Source organism: Podarcis bocagei (assembly GCF_964188305.1).
Source record: "Podarcis bocagei genome assembly, chromosome: 14".
Taxonomy (NCBI): Eukaryota; Metazoa; Chordata; class Lepidosauria; order Squamata; family Lacertidae; genus Podarcis; species Podarcis bocagei.
Genome location: NC_138139.1, coordinates 44,598,851 through 44,613,677, shown reverse-complemented (window position 1 = coordinate 44,613,677; position 14,827 = coordinate 44,598,851). Strand labels below are relative to the sequence as shown.

The 14,827-nt window shown below is 45.9% G+C and overlaps 1 protein-coding gene across 4 annotated transcripts in view; it reads left to right on the top strand.

The window, feature by feature from the left end:
- The window catches only part of TRRAP (transformation/transcription domain associated protein), a 176,230-nt gene that overhangs the window by 65,573 nt on the left and 95,830 nt on the right, over positions 1–14,827 (top strand). For all 4 annotated transcript variants that reach the window (XM_081169303.1, XM_081169302.1, XM_081169300.1 and 1 more), the window contains 3 exons: positions 149–295; positions 11,332–11,545; positions 12,492–12,617. In XM_081169303.1, coding sequence (XP_081025429.1) covers positions 149–295; positions 11,332–11,545; positions 12,492–12,617 — 487 coding nt within the window. The remainder of the gene's footprint in view (positions 1–148; positions 296–11,331; positions 11,546–12,491; positions 12,618–14,827) is intronic.

Genomic DNA, 14,827 nt, shown 5'->3' with positions numbered 1-14,827 from the left:
TTTTTGTGTTTATGTGTTTTTATATTGTAAATTGCCCTGTGATCCTTAGAGGAAGCGTGGTATAGAAATTCTTGTTGTTGTCGTTATAATATTGACAACAACAATAATAGTATTTGCTACTTAGTAATTATTCTTGTTAAATTTCTAGGTAAATGACAACTCAAACACGGCTGGCTCTCCAGGAGAACTGCTCTCTCGACGTTGTGTCAACCTTCTGAAGACAGCTTTACGGCCAGACATGTGGCCGAAATCAGAGCTCAAACTGCAGTGGTTTGATAAGCTTCTAATGACTGTGGTAAGTTAATGTTCCAGCCTTAAACAACTTTGAGAGGCATCAGTAAGAAACAATATAATTAAATGCTTAATAAAGTACCCTGTATGTGTTACAAGTTGTCATGTTGCACCCAATGTATTGATTCATTTAAATATATATATATATGAAGATCCTGAGAATGTGTTGAGGTAAACAGTGTGGTGCTCGCTGTAGAGAACTTGAAATGTCATGTTAGCCTATTTAATTGCCAATTTAATTTGATGTCATGACTTGGTAAATGTTCAGCTTAATGGAATTGATTTATAGTCTCAAATAATTACTCTTGTCTTTGTTCTTGACACCAGGATTAGGATAAAAAGTCAACCGCTGAGAATTGGAAATGAATGCTAGTTTTTGCATTGTAACACTGATGAGATGTTAGTATTTTACGCAAGTATTATTTTTTTTAATGTTGAGCTCCCGGAGAATTTTCCTCATCAGTACTGTGAGAATAAGAGGAAGAAGATTCTACTACCCTTGTATTCCCTTTCCAACCATCTGTCCTTATTGCTTACCCAGCCTTGCATTTAACAACTTCCTAGGCAATAAGAAAATAAAATACAGTACGAGTGAGCGAGTGGGATGCAACACTCTGTGCCCTCTAGCTTGGTGGAAGGAAAGTCATTCTTTCATCTCTGACCCTCCTCTGTTAGCATACTTCCTATAATAAAATCATTATTATTTACCTCTGCTTAGTGACTGGTATCCCAGGTTTCTATGCTGGACACAGAAAAGATGGTTCCCCTCTTCTGTGTCCAACATGGCAGTGCAGTAATCTAGCCTCTTCGCAGGCCTGTAACTTTCTGGCTTATTTACAAGGCTGAATTAATCTCACTGCCATGCAGTTGTTGTCTGTTGCTGAGGTGGGGTGAAGGCTTGCTGGTTGCAAGTTCTTCGTGGACTGGGGAAGAGTTAGCCTATCTGTAGTAACTGAAAAACCTAAATGGGGACATGCACAACATATACTTTTCAGCAAGTGTGGAGGCTCTCAGCTGATGGTATAGTCTCTAGGTAGCCTTGCCCAACCTCCCAAGGAACCTCTTTAGGCATTCACAGTTGGTTTGGAAATTCACTTTGTCTGGTATAGGCTACTTGAAGGACCACTTGCTCCCATGTGAATTTGCCTACCTGTTAAGGACTATTGCTGTGGAGGGGAGGCACTTGCGCATGCATCTGTCTTCTGAATTAAGGTTGGTGGAGATGCAGAAAACGGCTTTCTCTGGTGCACCACCTTCAAATTCTGGTTCAATTTCTTCCTTTCAATTTCTTTCAAAGTTCTTCCTTTCTGACATGTACAATGCCATTGTTGCTTTTTCAACTGGCTTTTGGCTTTACTTCTGTTCAGATTATTCTGGCTTTTAAAAGTTGTTTTGGGGTTGTATCCAGTGCTAGCCCTCCTTGGAGTAGACCCACTGAAATTAATCAACATTTCTATCTCAGGTCCCTTAATTTTGATAGGTCTGCTCTGAGTAGGACTTAATTGGATACACATTTATTTACTTCATTTTATAGGTTGGATCTTTGTTAGCCGCTGTTGAGCAGTATTGCCTAGAGAGGAGACAAGACGCTATAGATTTTATGAAAGAACGAGTGAATGTGTCAAGAAAGGTGGCCTGGAGCCCTTGTGTTTCCTACAGGGATGTTGTTGCAGCTTTGTTCCCTTGGCTCTTTTTCTGTATCCTTGAGGCCAGCCTTGCCAAACACCTCTGTGGCAACAACAACCACCACAACAAAAACATTGACACTGCTGCTGCTTGTATGTGTGTAGAAAAGAGTTGGAAAATGGGAGAATTGGTTTGGGAACTAGGCTATGCGACTGTGGTGGGATGTGTGTGTCTGAAGCATGCAAAAGTAATCTGAAAATGTGGACAGCTGCAGGAGAGGGAAGCTGCTATCTTTAAACATCTATCCACACCAGTAATGTGTTCCATTAAACATGTTCTGCATCCAAATTGACCCTTAACAGCTGCCTAATGAATACCAGTGGTATGAGCAATAGCCTTATCCGTTGCTGTGTTTGGATGCTAATTGCCACATTTTGCGTTATAAGCACCAGTCTGGAATATTTATTTTATTCATTAGCTGATGTGTATAGCATAGAGCTTATACTATACATGTCTATTTAATGAATAAAATAAATATCTCTTGACTGCGGCTAGCATTGCAAAATGTGGCAATTAGGCTATAGATGAGTTCATAGTTTATTTTCAGACTGCATAGACACCCGAGTCCTGAAAACGCTACGAATCCGTTGACACAATGGTTTCTTTCACAGAGTACCAGCTATGGGTCTTGATACCTTGATATGCAAGGTAGGCCTCCCTAGAGAGGTAAAAGGAGCAGCCAGAGAGAGAATAAGCTCTTCTTCTTTGCTCTCATTAGCTACGTTTTAGGAAGGCCCATTGAGAACTTGTCCAAGGTCCGGGATGGGAGTCTTGTTAAAATAATGTTGAAACTCGACAAACAAACAAACAGCCAGTCACTGGCACACCCCCACCCCCCCGCTGTTGCCCAACTTAGCCTTCCAAGGCCCAGAGCAAGTGTATAGTGGAACCTGGGTTTTCAAACATCTCAGCTGCCGAACATTTCGGAAGCCGAATGCCAAAAACCCGGAAGTGAATGCTTCCATTTTCAAACAAGCCTCGGAAGTTGAATGGCTTCCAAGGCGCATTTCTCAATTTTTTCCATTCACTTTGCCGACAGCCCTTTGATCCTCAGTTTTCGAACATTTCGGAAGTCGAACAGACTTCGGAATGGATTGCAGATTCGAAAACTGAGGTTCCACTGTACTTGGCTGCCCCTCTCCCAGTCTGCATGGGACTGATTTTAGGTAAAAGCTAAGTGGTTCAAAAGTGGAGGCCTTGCTCTCCCACCTGTCCCCCTTTACTCAACAAATTGTAGTCGGGCATTAAAAACCTACTTTTTGGGGAGTCATTTGTGATATAAGGGATCTGTGGGGCATTCACCTTGGTACTTTTCATGTGTTTTCCTCCCTATTAATTTAACAGCATTTTATATCTTTATTACATTTTTGTCCCGCTCTTCCTCTAATGAGCGCTCAGAGTAATGTGGAAGATTATTCTCACAACAACCTTGTGAGGCAGATGAGCAGGAGAATGACTAACGCAGGGTCACCAAATGAGCTTCATGACTGAGTGGATTATGGGCTGAGGTCTCCTCAGTTATACTCTATCACTCTTAACAGGGTTGGGGAGCCTGAGGTCCTCCAGTTGTTGCTGGACTAAACTCTCATCAACTTTGACCACTAGCAGTTCTGGTTGGAACACAGGCGAGAGAGACCCTGCACTCTTCTCATCAAGTGGAGGGTAGTTGCCATTCCCCTCGCTTCTATTTTTGGGATGGTGGTGGTTGCTCGACGCTTGGAAGGCAACCTGCAAATGTTTGTTCAGCAGTGAAATTGGGTCACTCAAACAAACAAACAACTATATCACAGTTCTTTTCTTGGATATGTTTGTTTGACACTTTTTTTTTTTTGTAAAGAAAGCAATTTTCATAGCAGGAGACGCATTCACATTTCCAGGTTGCAGTTGAGGTGGTTTTTTGAGCTACGATTCATTGTCCTGTGATGGATGCTTAACTTTTCAGCTTCTTCGTCTTACAGCAGCTGAACTGCTGGTTAACCTTTTCTTGCAGGCCACTGTGACTGTGAGGTTTTTGTTCTGATTTTTTTTGGTACACTGGCTTTTGAGTTCAACCATTTCCCCTATGGTGACTTTAGAAGAAAACCTACAGCTTTTTTACATGCCATCCTCTGATTGCTCTATAAGTCAACTGGAGAGCATTCCCATTAAAATTCAGTGCTTAGTAACGAATGTTAGTTGCGCTGGGGAAGATCAAACTGAATTACTTAACAGCTACTCTGCACATTGTCTTCCTTCTTACAAATGAAACAGTATTACACAGCGCCGTAAGAATTATCTTTGGCCTACCTTCCCCGCTCTGAATAATTGAATGCATATCTATTATTCTAGCACTTGTCAGAAGCTCTTGTGTCGTGCAACAAAGACAGCACACATTGGGAGCCAAATAAAAAGGGAGCCTTGCTTCCCTCTGCTCGAAGGGAGATCGTTTTGACTGGAGGCCTGTTTGGTATCAGGCAAATGGAATTGATTTGAAGAATGATCAGCAAGCTTGCTGAATAGAAGACGTCTGGGTTCAGTCATTCTGTTGTTGAACACAGAGGACATAAAGATGCAGCGTGAATGTGCAGCAACTATACAAATTTTCTTCACTCTCAGACTCAATGATACATTGCCCAGTGTGGGTTACTTGTACAGTGGTGCCTCGCAAGACGAAATTAATTCGTTCCGCAATTCTCTTCGTCTTGCGGGTTTTTCGTCTTGCGATGCACGGTTTCCCATAGGAATGCATTGAAAATCAATTAATGCGTTCCTAGGGAAACCGCCTTCAGACCAGGTCCGGGGACAGTCTGTCCCCGGACCTCTTCTGAAGGCTGGGGGGGGGGGACAAGGGCTTTTCTTCCCACCCCCAGCATTTTTAAAAACCCTGGGACAGCGGAGGACTTCTCCGCTGTCCGGGCGATCTTAAAATGCTGGCGGGCGGCATTTTAAAATCGCCCCGGACAGCGGAGGACTTCTCCGCTGTCCGGGGCGATTTAAAAGCCCCTGGGAAGGCAGGCAGGGGGGAGCAAAGACTTTCGCCCCCTGCCCGCCTTCAGAAGGTGTTCCCACCCCCCCGCCCGGCTTCGCAGCAGCGCTACGAAGCCCGGCAGCTGGGGCAGCTGTTCCCGCCCCCCCCCTTCGGAACATCGTTCCGAAGTGGGGCGGCTGGGGCAGCTGTTCCCGCCCCACCTCCCCACTTCGGAACAGCGTTCGGAAGTGGGGCGGATGGGGCAGCTGTTCCCGCCCCACCTCCCCCCTTCGGAACATCGTTCCGAAGTGGGGCGGCTGGGGCAGCTGTTCCCGCCCCCCCTCCCCCCTTCGGAACATCGTTCCGAAGTGGGGCGGATGGGGCAGATGTTCCCGCCCCCCCTCCCCCCTTCGGAACATCGTTCCGAAGTGGGGCGGCTGGGGCAGCTGTTCCCGCCCCACCTCCCCCCTTCGGAACATCGTTCCGAAGTGGGGCGGCTGGGGCAGCTGTTCCCGCCCCACCTCCCCCCTTCGGAACAGCGTTCCGAAGTGGGGCGGATGGGGCAGCTGTTCCCGCCCCACCTCCCCCCTTCGGAACAGCGTTCCGAAGTGGGGCGGATGGGGCAGCTGTTCCCGCCCCACCTCCCCCCTTCGGAACATCGTTCCGAAGTGGGGCGGCTGGGGCAGCTGTTCCCGCCCCACCTCCCCCCTTCTGAACAGCGTTCCGAAGTGGGGCGGATGGGGCAGCTGTTCCCGCCCCACCTCCCCCCTTCGGAACATCGTTCCGAAGTGGGGCGGATGGGGCAGCTGTTCCCGCCCCACCTCCCCCCTTCGGAACATCGTTCCGAAGAGGGGCGGCTGGGGCAGCTGTTCCCGCCCCACCCCCACACTTCGGAACATCGTTCCGAAGTGGGGCGGATGGGGCAGCTGTTCCCGCCCCACCTCCCCCCTTCGGAACATCGTTCCGAAGTGGGGCGGATGGGGCAGATGTTCCCGCCCCCCTCCCCCCTTCGGAACATCGTTCCGAAGTGGGGCGGATGGGGCAGCTGTTCCCGCCCCCCCTCCCCCCTTCGGAACATCGTTCCGAAGTGGGGCGGATGGGGCAGATGTTCCCGCCCCCCCTCCCCCCTTCGGAACATCGTTCCGAAGTGGGGCGGCTGGGGCAGCTGTTCCCGCCCCACCTCCCCACTTCGGAACAGCGTTCCGAAGTGGGGCGGATGGGGCAGCTGTTCCCGCCCCACCTCCCCCCTTCGGAACATCGTTCCGAAGTGGGGCGGATGGGGCAGCTGTTCCCGCCCCACCTCCCCCCTTCGGAACATCGTTCCGAAGAGGGGCGGCTGGGGCAGCTGTTCCCGCCCCACCCCCACACTTCGGAACATCGTTCCGAAGTGGGGCGGATGGGGCAGCTGTTCCCGCCCCACCTCCCCCCTTCAGAACATCGTTCCGAAGTGGGGCGGCTGGGGCAGCTGTTCCCGCCCCCCCTCCCCCCTTCAGAACATCGTTCCGAAGTGGGGCGGCTGGGGCAGATGTTCCCGCCCCACCTCCCCACTTCGGAACATCGTTTTAAAATGCTGGGGGTCGGCAGCGAACGCTCCCGACCCCCAGCATTTTAAAACCTCCCCGGGACAGAGACTTCTCTGCTGTCCCTTGGAGATTTTAAAATGCTGGGGGTCGGCAGCGAACGCTTCGCTCCCGCCCGCCAGCATTTTAAGATCGCCCGGGGCAGGTGGGGGGAAGGCAGGCGGGGGGGAGCAAAGACTTTTGCCCCCCGCCGGCCTTCAGAAGAGGTCCTCTTCTGAAGGCCGGCTGTGGGCGAAAGTCTTTGCTCCCGACCGCCAGCATTTCCCTATGGGCTTTCGTCTTGCGATGCAAGCCCATAGGGAAATTCGTCTTGCGAAGCGCCTCCAAAACAGAAAACCCTTTCGTCTTGCGGGTTTTCCGTCTTGCGAGGCATTCGTCTTGCGGGGTACCACTGTACAGCCTGCTCCACTGTGGTTGACAAATGTTGACACTGAATTCTGTGTCTAAAGATGAGGAGATGAGCAAAAACATTGGAAGCTGTTTTATACCAGGCTAGTCTCTTTGTCCCCCAAGATGAGGGACAACTGGCTTACTAGCAGTACATGTGAAAAGGATCTAGGGTCTTGGTGGACCACAAGCTTAACATGAGTCAACAGTATGATGCAGCAGCAGAAAAAGCTAAAGCTATTCTAGGCTTCATCAACAGGAGTATAGTGTCCAGATAATGGGAAACAGTAGTCACGCTCTGTTTTGCCTTGGTCAGAGCCCACCTGGAGTCTTGTGTCTAGTTCTGGGCACCACAATTTAGGAAGGATATTGACAGACTGGAACATATGCAGAGGAAGGCAACCAAGATGATCAAAAGTCTGGAAACCAAGCCTTATGAAGAACAGTTGTGGGAGTTGGGTATGTTTAGCGTGGAAAAGAGGAGACTGAGAGGAGATGCAATAGCTGTCTTCAAATATCTTAAGGGCTGTCACGTGGAAGATGGAGTAAGCTTGTTTTCTCCTGCTCCGGAGGGTCGGACGTGAACCAATGGCTTCAAGCTACAAGAAAGGCGATATGGACTAAATATTCGGAAAATAACTTTCTGACAGTGAGAGCTGTTAGACAGTGGAACGGACTCCCTTGGGAGGTTGTGGACTCTCCTTCCTTAGAAGTTTGAAAGCAGAGGTTCGATGGCCATCTGCCATGGATGCTTTAGGCGAGGCTCGTGCATTGCAGAGGGCTTGGACTAGATGACTCTTGGGGGGTCCCTTCCCATTCTATGATTCCATCTAGCCCAGTATGTTCTGCTCTGACTGGCAGCTGTTCTCCAGGATCTTGGGTCTTTTCCATCACCTGCTACTTGATTCTTTTGCCTAGAAATACCAGAGAATGAACCTGGGTGCAAACTGACTGAGCAATGGCCCCTCTGATAAAATTCCAATTGAACGGGACCAGTGTGCCAGTCTCCTTAAGGTCACATCAGAGGTACCATTTCATATATTGTGAAGAGGTGAAGAGATTTCACTCCTGTGTGGGGGGAGAGGACATAATTTCTCATCTGGGAGAAAGAAAAGCAGCAGAATATTTAGTATGGTTACTTCTTACATCTCACGTTATCATAGCAATGTCATCAACACGCGCTGAACTATTGCCACCCCCACCGCTTTTTTAAGGGAAATGGATAGGTGCCGATTTAATAGTTGCTCAAATTACGGAGTTAGCCAGGAAGGGGACCTGAAGAGCAATTGCTCGTAACCTGTGAAATAGTGGTCCTCTGCAAATTGTGCCTTAGCACACCCTGGTGTAAAGGTAGGGATTAGAAATGATTACGAATCATTTCACTCTGTCAAAGCAGGATCACTGAAACCCTCAGTTTGGAAAAAAAAATTGCTATAAATTGTTCCAGCAATGGTACTTAGCACCAGCCCAGCTTAATGCGACAGTCTTCCTTAATACATTTAAATGTTGGAAAGGTGGAGCCCTTATGGCAGATCTTTTCACAGATGTGGTAAGAATGTAAGCTTCCATAGAATAATTGGAATATATATAGATCACACGTAATTGAGTGTCCTCTGAATGTAGAGCCTTTATTTATTGTGTTAAAGGCCACCCCAATATCTGCCGAGGGGTAGCAAGGGATTCCAGAGGTTTTGGCACTTAACCAGGGGTTGTGTTGTGGCGCCCGCCCTATGGATAAACAACTATACAACTTTTAGAAGACATCTGAAGGCAGCCCTGCATAGAAATGTTTTTAATATTTGACGTTTTATTGTGTGTTTTTTAAAAAATCTGGAAGCTGGCCAGAGTGGCTGGGGCAACCCAGTAAGATGGGTAGCATATCAATAAAATAAAAAAATAATAATTAATAATTACCAATAATAATAATAATAATAATAATAATAATAATAATTCATTGCTTTAGAAAGAGGAACATCAGATATTGGAGTCTTTAGAAATATGGTTTATCTTACATATATTTATACCTGAAGTCTTCAATGGAGGGGGCTCATTAAACCCTCAAAGTCTATCTCATTGCTTCTCTCATAGCTTCAGCAAGCTTTGGTCCAAAGTGGTAGCTGGTCATGGGCCTGTCTTTTGGTGCAGCCTCTTCCAACCAGTGCACATTGAGTTCCATTTCCTCCATTTTCTTCCCAGAAGCCTTTGCAGAAAAGCAACCCTTCCCGTTCTGCTTCCAGTATCCCCCACCCCCATCACCCTGGCATCTTCCATTTCAAAGGCCTCTTGCTAAAGACACTTTCTCCTGTGGTGACATCAAGCCCCTTGTAAACCTGGCACTCTCCCTTTCTTGTCTTTTGCTGAAAGTTTCATGTTTTGTCAGGGTAATGACTGTGTAATCACCTACCTTTGTCCTTTGATGGCAGCTCTCTAAGCCAAGCTCCTGAGGAAGCTGGCTTGACTTATTTTTTAAGGTAGAAGGTAAAGGACCATTAGGTCCAGTCGAGGATGACTCTGGGGTTGCAGCACTCATCTCGCTTTATTGGCCAAGGGAGCCGGCGTACAGCTTCCAGGTCATGTGGCCAGCATGACTAAGGCACTTCTGGCAAACCAGAGCAGTGCACGGAAACTCTGTTTACCTTCCCGCCGGAGCGGTACCTATTTATCTACTTGCACTTTTGTGCTTTCAAACTGCTAGGTTGGCAGGAGCAGGGACCGAGCAACGGGAGCTCACCCTGTCACAGGGATTCGAACCACCGACCTTCTGATCGGCTAGCCCTAGGCTCTGTGGGTCTCCAGCTTTTATTAAGGACTTTTTTATTATTAAGGATTACAACGCCCACCATTTGAGGAACACTGTCTTAATGCCTTGCTGCATTCAATGATCAAACCCCACATTTACAAATTTCAGAGATTATGGGGAGAACCTGGCACCCAGGAATTTTAGGGGATCCTTGTCCCTTGCAAACCTGTAGCAAAATTATTTAAGATGACTTGCCCAGCATAGTGAAATCATCTACCTGTGAGGGTCTCCCCTGCCTCTCAAATCAGCTTGCACAGTTCAGGCCATGAAAAGTCACAAGCAGAGAGGAGTTGCAGAGAAAATAGCTCCAGATGGCTCATATAGGAGATTCCAGCTGCACACTGCAGTTGCAGACAAAATATGGACAAGGTCACTCTTAAGCTACTGACCCAGAGAAATTTTTATTTGATTTCTTTCTAAATTGTGGTAAATGGCCAGCTTCCATTCAAAGAGTATCGTCAAGGGGAATTTGACTTGGAGCCTGGTACTGACTATCCTATTTCCTTTCGTAACAATCTCTTGAAGTCCAAATGGAGGTGGTGAAGATAAAAATTAGGGCATGCATACATGCAGGAAAGAAAACAAACCTTTCTTACCCAAGAAGTATACCTATTTACATGTTTTAATTAAGACTGTTACTGGAAAAATCTTAAAAGTCATGTATTTTAGCCAGGTATGCCAGTAAATTTGCAGAAGCAAGAAGTATACTGACCATGTGTGCCTGTGTTGCAACTGGCATCTTAAATCAAGGGTTGCCTATGTGCTGCTGTCCAGATGTTGTACTACAACTCCCATCAGCCCAATCCAGCATGGCCAATGATCAAGGATGATGGGAGTTGTAGCACAACTTCTGGAAGGCATCACACTGGCTACTCCTGTAGAGGCATTCTGTCCTACATGGAGGAAAAAGCCAGGAAGCTCTCTTTAAATGGTGAGCAGTTACTAATCAGCAGTTACTAATACGTTTGTAAATTGAGAAAAGGGTAGTCTTTGCTTTGGCTTTAAATCTGCTTCCTAACATCTTTTCAGTGAATCTTTTTTTAAAAAAAAGATCAAGTGAACAATATAACCCTACTTTTAATAATGCATTATTCTTTAATATTAAGGACAAAAAATGAACGTACAATAGTTTTGGTTTTCCTGTGTGGTTCAGTGGAACGACAACTTCTTTTCAGAGAGTTTGATCGACCATAGAGAAAACGTGTTGGCTGGTCGGAAGGGATGTGTAGGGAGTGGGATCACAAAGTGAGCTCTCCATCTCTGACCTCCAGGTGTTCAGTACCTTGGTGTCTCTCTACCTGGATGAAGACTGCAGTGTCTCAGACCATGTGACCACAACCAACAAATGTAAAGAGGTTGGAAATGGAGATCGTGGCGCAATCCCACTCCCCTGCATTCTATGTGTGTATTCTAAATATGATTCTGACCATGTTCAAGGAGCATATTCTGCTCAGGAATAGGGTGTATTTTGCCGCACAGCCCTGAAGTGTTTGGACATGATTGATGCAAGAATTAAAACCCTCACATTAAATCCTGAAGTCACTTTCTTGTGGATTTCTTGTATGTGGGGTTTGTGTGCATGTATGTGAGTATGGTAGAGACTGCTAATCTTTTATCTGTCTTTTGATGTCTTATTCCAGGAACAGCCCAACCAGGCCAACTTTGCCAATATCTGTACTGGATTGGAGGTTCTCAGCTTCCTCCTTACCGTACTCCAGTCTCCAGCTATTCTGAGTAGCTTCAAACCTCTGCAGCGAGGGATTGCCTCTTGCATGACATGTGGAAACACCAAAGTTCTAAGAGCTGTCCACAGCCTCCTTTCTCGCTTAATGAGCAACTTTCCTACAGAACCAAGTATGTTGGGGAGGGGCAGCCCCCTGCTCCCTGCTTTATTTATTTAGAAAAAAACCTTGTGTGATCAGGGGGAAAGGGCAAAACATCTCCAAATATGCGATCCTCTCATTTGTGCTGGTTTTTATGGACTGTTTTTTTTTTAATATTTGCACTTTCAACCCCAATTAAAAGAAAAAGTTGAAATAAGTAATCATGAGAAATACATCATTATCCAGTGGCATAAAAACTTAATAACCTGTGGCAGTTATTACTTTGGCTCAAGAAATGCATGTCATAAATTTAATGTCTTTTGCAATTACCATTTTTCTGCTTTGAAGGTGCAGTTTTTCAGTTGTTAAACATGGCTATTTTAATAAGACAAGAAAGGGAAATTGGGTGTAAAGCTAGACTTTAGCTAACAGGGGATGAGAGGGAAGAGTAAGTAAGAAATCTTAAAATTGCAACTAGGAGAAATGTATGGTTGTGAACTCACTACATTTCAGGTAGGAAATGTGAAGAGAAGTCCTCAGTCTGTTGCAGAAACCCACTAACAAAGAATTCCAAGTCCCACAAGAGGGCAATATCTTTATTACGCCCACTAAAATGCCACAAAGCTGTGGACAAGCTTTCAGGTTCTCCAGAGGTCTTCAGCAGGCTTCCTCAACCTCGGCCCTCCAGTTGTTTTGAGACTACAATTCCCATCATCCCTGACCACTAGTCCTGCTAGCTAAGGATCATGGGAGTTGTAGGCCAAAAACATCTGGGGGGCTGAGGTTGAGGGAGCTTGATCTTCAGCAATCTTCATCAGGGATGGGAAACTTCAGGCCAGGGGCTGAATTTACTAGTAGCAGTGTAAAATCCAGGTATGGGCATTTGTGTCCATGTGCTCACTGTTTGAATGAAAGTCAGCAGAAATAAATACATATGAATCTATCTTTTGTTCGGTTTATTGTTAACTGTGGCGTAGGTACTTCAAGTGTTGCCTCAAAGTATGAAGAACTGGAGTGTCTCTATGCAGCTGTTGGGAAAGTTATTTATGAAGGACTTACTAATTATGAAAAAGCTACAAATGCCAATCCTTCTCAACTCTTTGGTAAGTTCCTGGTGCATTACATTATTAGTGCTGGGCATTCGACTGGTCAAAACAGATTTGGCCAGTTGACTGATCATATATTGTCAAATATTTTTAAAGCTTGAGCCATTATAAAAGCAGCAAAGAAGATATTCAGCTAAACTGTTCTCGTGTAAGTGCTTTTGGCTGTGTAACAGAACTTCACTTCCTCCTTTTCTTTCAGCACATGCCCTAAATCTGCTCCAGAGAGTTAGAGGAAAAATTCAAGTGTGCTTGCGCTAGCAGAACACTGCCCATAATCTTTAAGAGATATGATACTTACATTAATTACAAGAACCAAATTTGATATCACTTGTAAAAACTGACAGATTTTGTTTTAAGCATGGGTTTTGTTAACATTCATGTCTTTACATTTTAAAAAATGTTGTCTTTTCCTGCAAGGAGCTCAGGGTAGTTTACCTAGTACTCTTCCATTTTTATCATCACAGAAACAATCTGTGGTAGGTTAGATGGAATGTGTGTGTGTCACAAAATTGCCTGATGCGTTTCATGGCTGAGTGAGGATTTGAATGTGGATCTGGCCCTAGCATAGCACTCTGACCCTCAGGGTTGGTAGATACTGCCCTCCAGATGTTGCTGGACTCCAGAGCCCATCAACTTCATCCAGGATGGCCATTGATCAGGGGTCAATGTTGTAGTCCAATAATATCTGGGGAGTACCCTGCTGCTCTGCCCAGTAGGCAGCGCTTTTGGCCACTGTTTTCCTGTTTGGAGATGCCTGCAGTTTCAGCAGATAGCCAGTGTTGGTTAGAGCGTGGTGTTGATAATGCTAAGGTCTTGGGTTCGATCCCCATATGGGTTGTCTGCATGTTCCTGCATTGCAGGGAGTTGGACTAGAGATTATACTCGAGGTACCTTCCAACTCTACAATTCTATGATTCTTATATTTATTTTGCTTCTAAGGTTGTCTCTGGTTTCTACAAAGGTGGGGGGCAAGTTGCCCTCACGTCTGCCTTTACGAACAAATGGCGCCATAGTAAGATAAACTGAAAAGGAAGAGATAAGCTGCCGTCTACACATTGAATATTGCAATCTGACACTTAATGGATCATAAGTGGCTATTGAAATGTGGCTAGAGCATTCATGATCATCTAGCAGATGGCTCAAGAAAAATAACGAAAGCAGATGTTGTTTGTAGAATAGGCTTCTCCTTGGGAATCTGTGTTTTTTTCTGAATGAAGCCTTCAAGTGTTAATGAATAAAATATTTATTTATTCTGTCCAGCTGCTTAATAGCTTCAAATATATTCATGTCAAAGACAGTTTAAGCTTTTTGACCTGCTTTATGTTCCTTTTGAACTGTTCAAACCTGCCCCCTCCAGAGCCTCTCTACCAAGGCCACCCCTGCTTTTAAAAATGAATTCTTTCCAATATGCTTATCTTGCCTTGGCATGGCTGACAAGATCCATTTTCTCTCATAGGAGTGTGATCTCCTTCTTCAGTTCCCCGCCCCCAAGACATTTGGTCAATAATTGCATCACTTCTACAATGTATTTACAAAACCCATGATTGATAAGCCAGGACAATGGTTTGAGTGTAATGTACCTCTTGTAGTGAGGTCTCTGGCAACGATTGGCTGAGCTTCTCTCACTGCCATTGGTTGAGCAGCTCTGATGCTTTACAGGGACAGGGCAGGCAGAAGGACCAAGAGGTAGATGGACCCAAGAGCTTTGGGCAGGGATAGCCAACCTGATGCCCTCTAGGTTCTAGGGCCACCACTCCCTTACCATCTGCCATGCTGGCCGTTGGAGTCTTACGACCTCTGAAGGGCACTAGGTTGTTTAATTCTGGCATCATGGAAGAGCAGACTTTAGAAGGCAGCTGGCCAGTAGATGCAGGATAGCTAGGAGAATGGAGCTGGAAAGGTTATAGTGGTTCCAGAGCCCAGAGGAATGATGAGAAGGGGAGAAGACTAGGCTAGTTGGAGGAGCCACAAAGGAGGAGATCCTATTGGAGAATGAATGAGCAGAGAGAAGTGCTTCACGTGACCAAGAGCTACAAAAGTAATAAAGGCAAAAATCCACCCGTTGGGTCAAAATAACCAACGCGATCTTTAGCTTCATCCCTCTCGTTTGTTTCAAAAGCACTATTTAAACTAATAAGCTTATATGTTGGCCGCAAGTTGCACGCGATCGCCAGACCTATTCTGTTCCTTTGTTTTCCAAAACAATA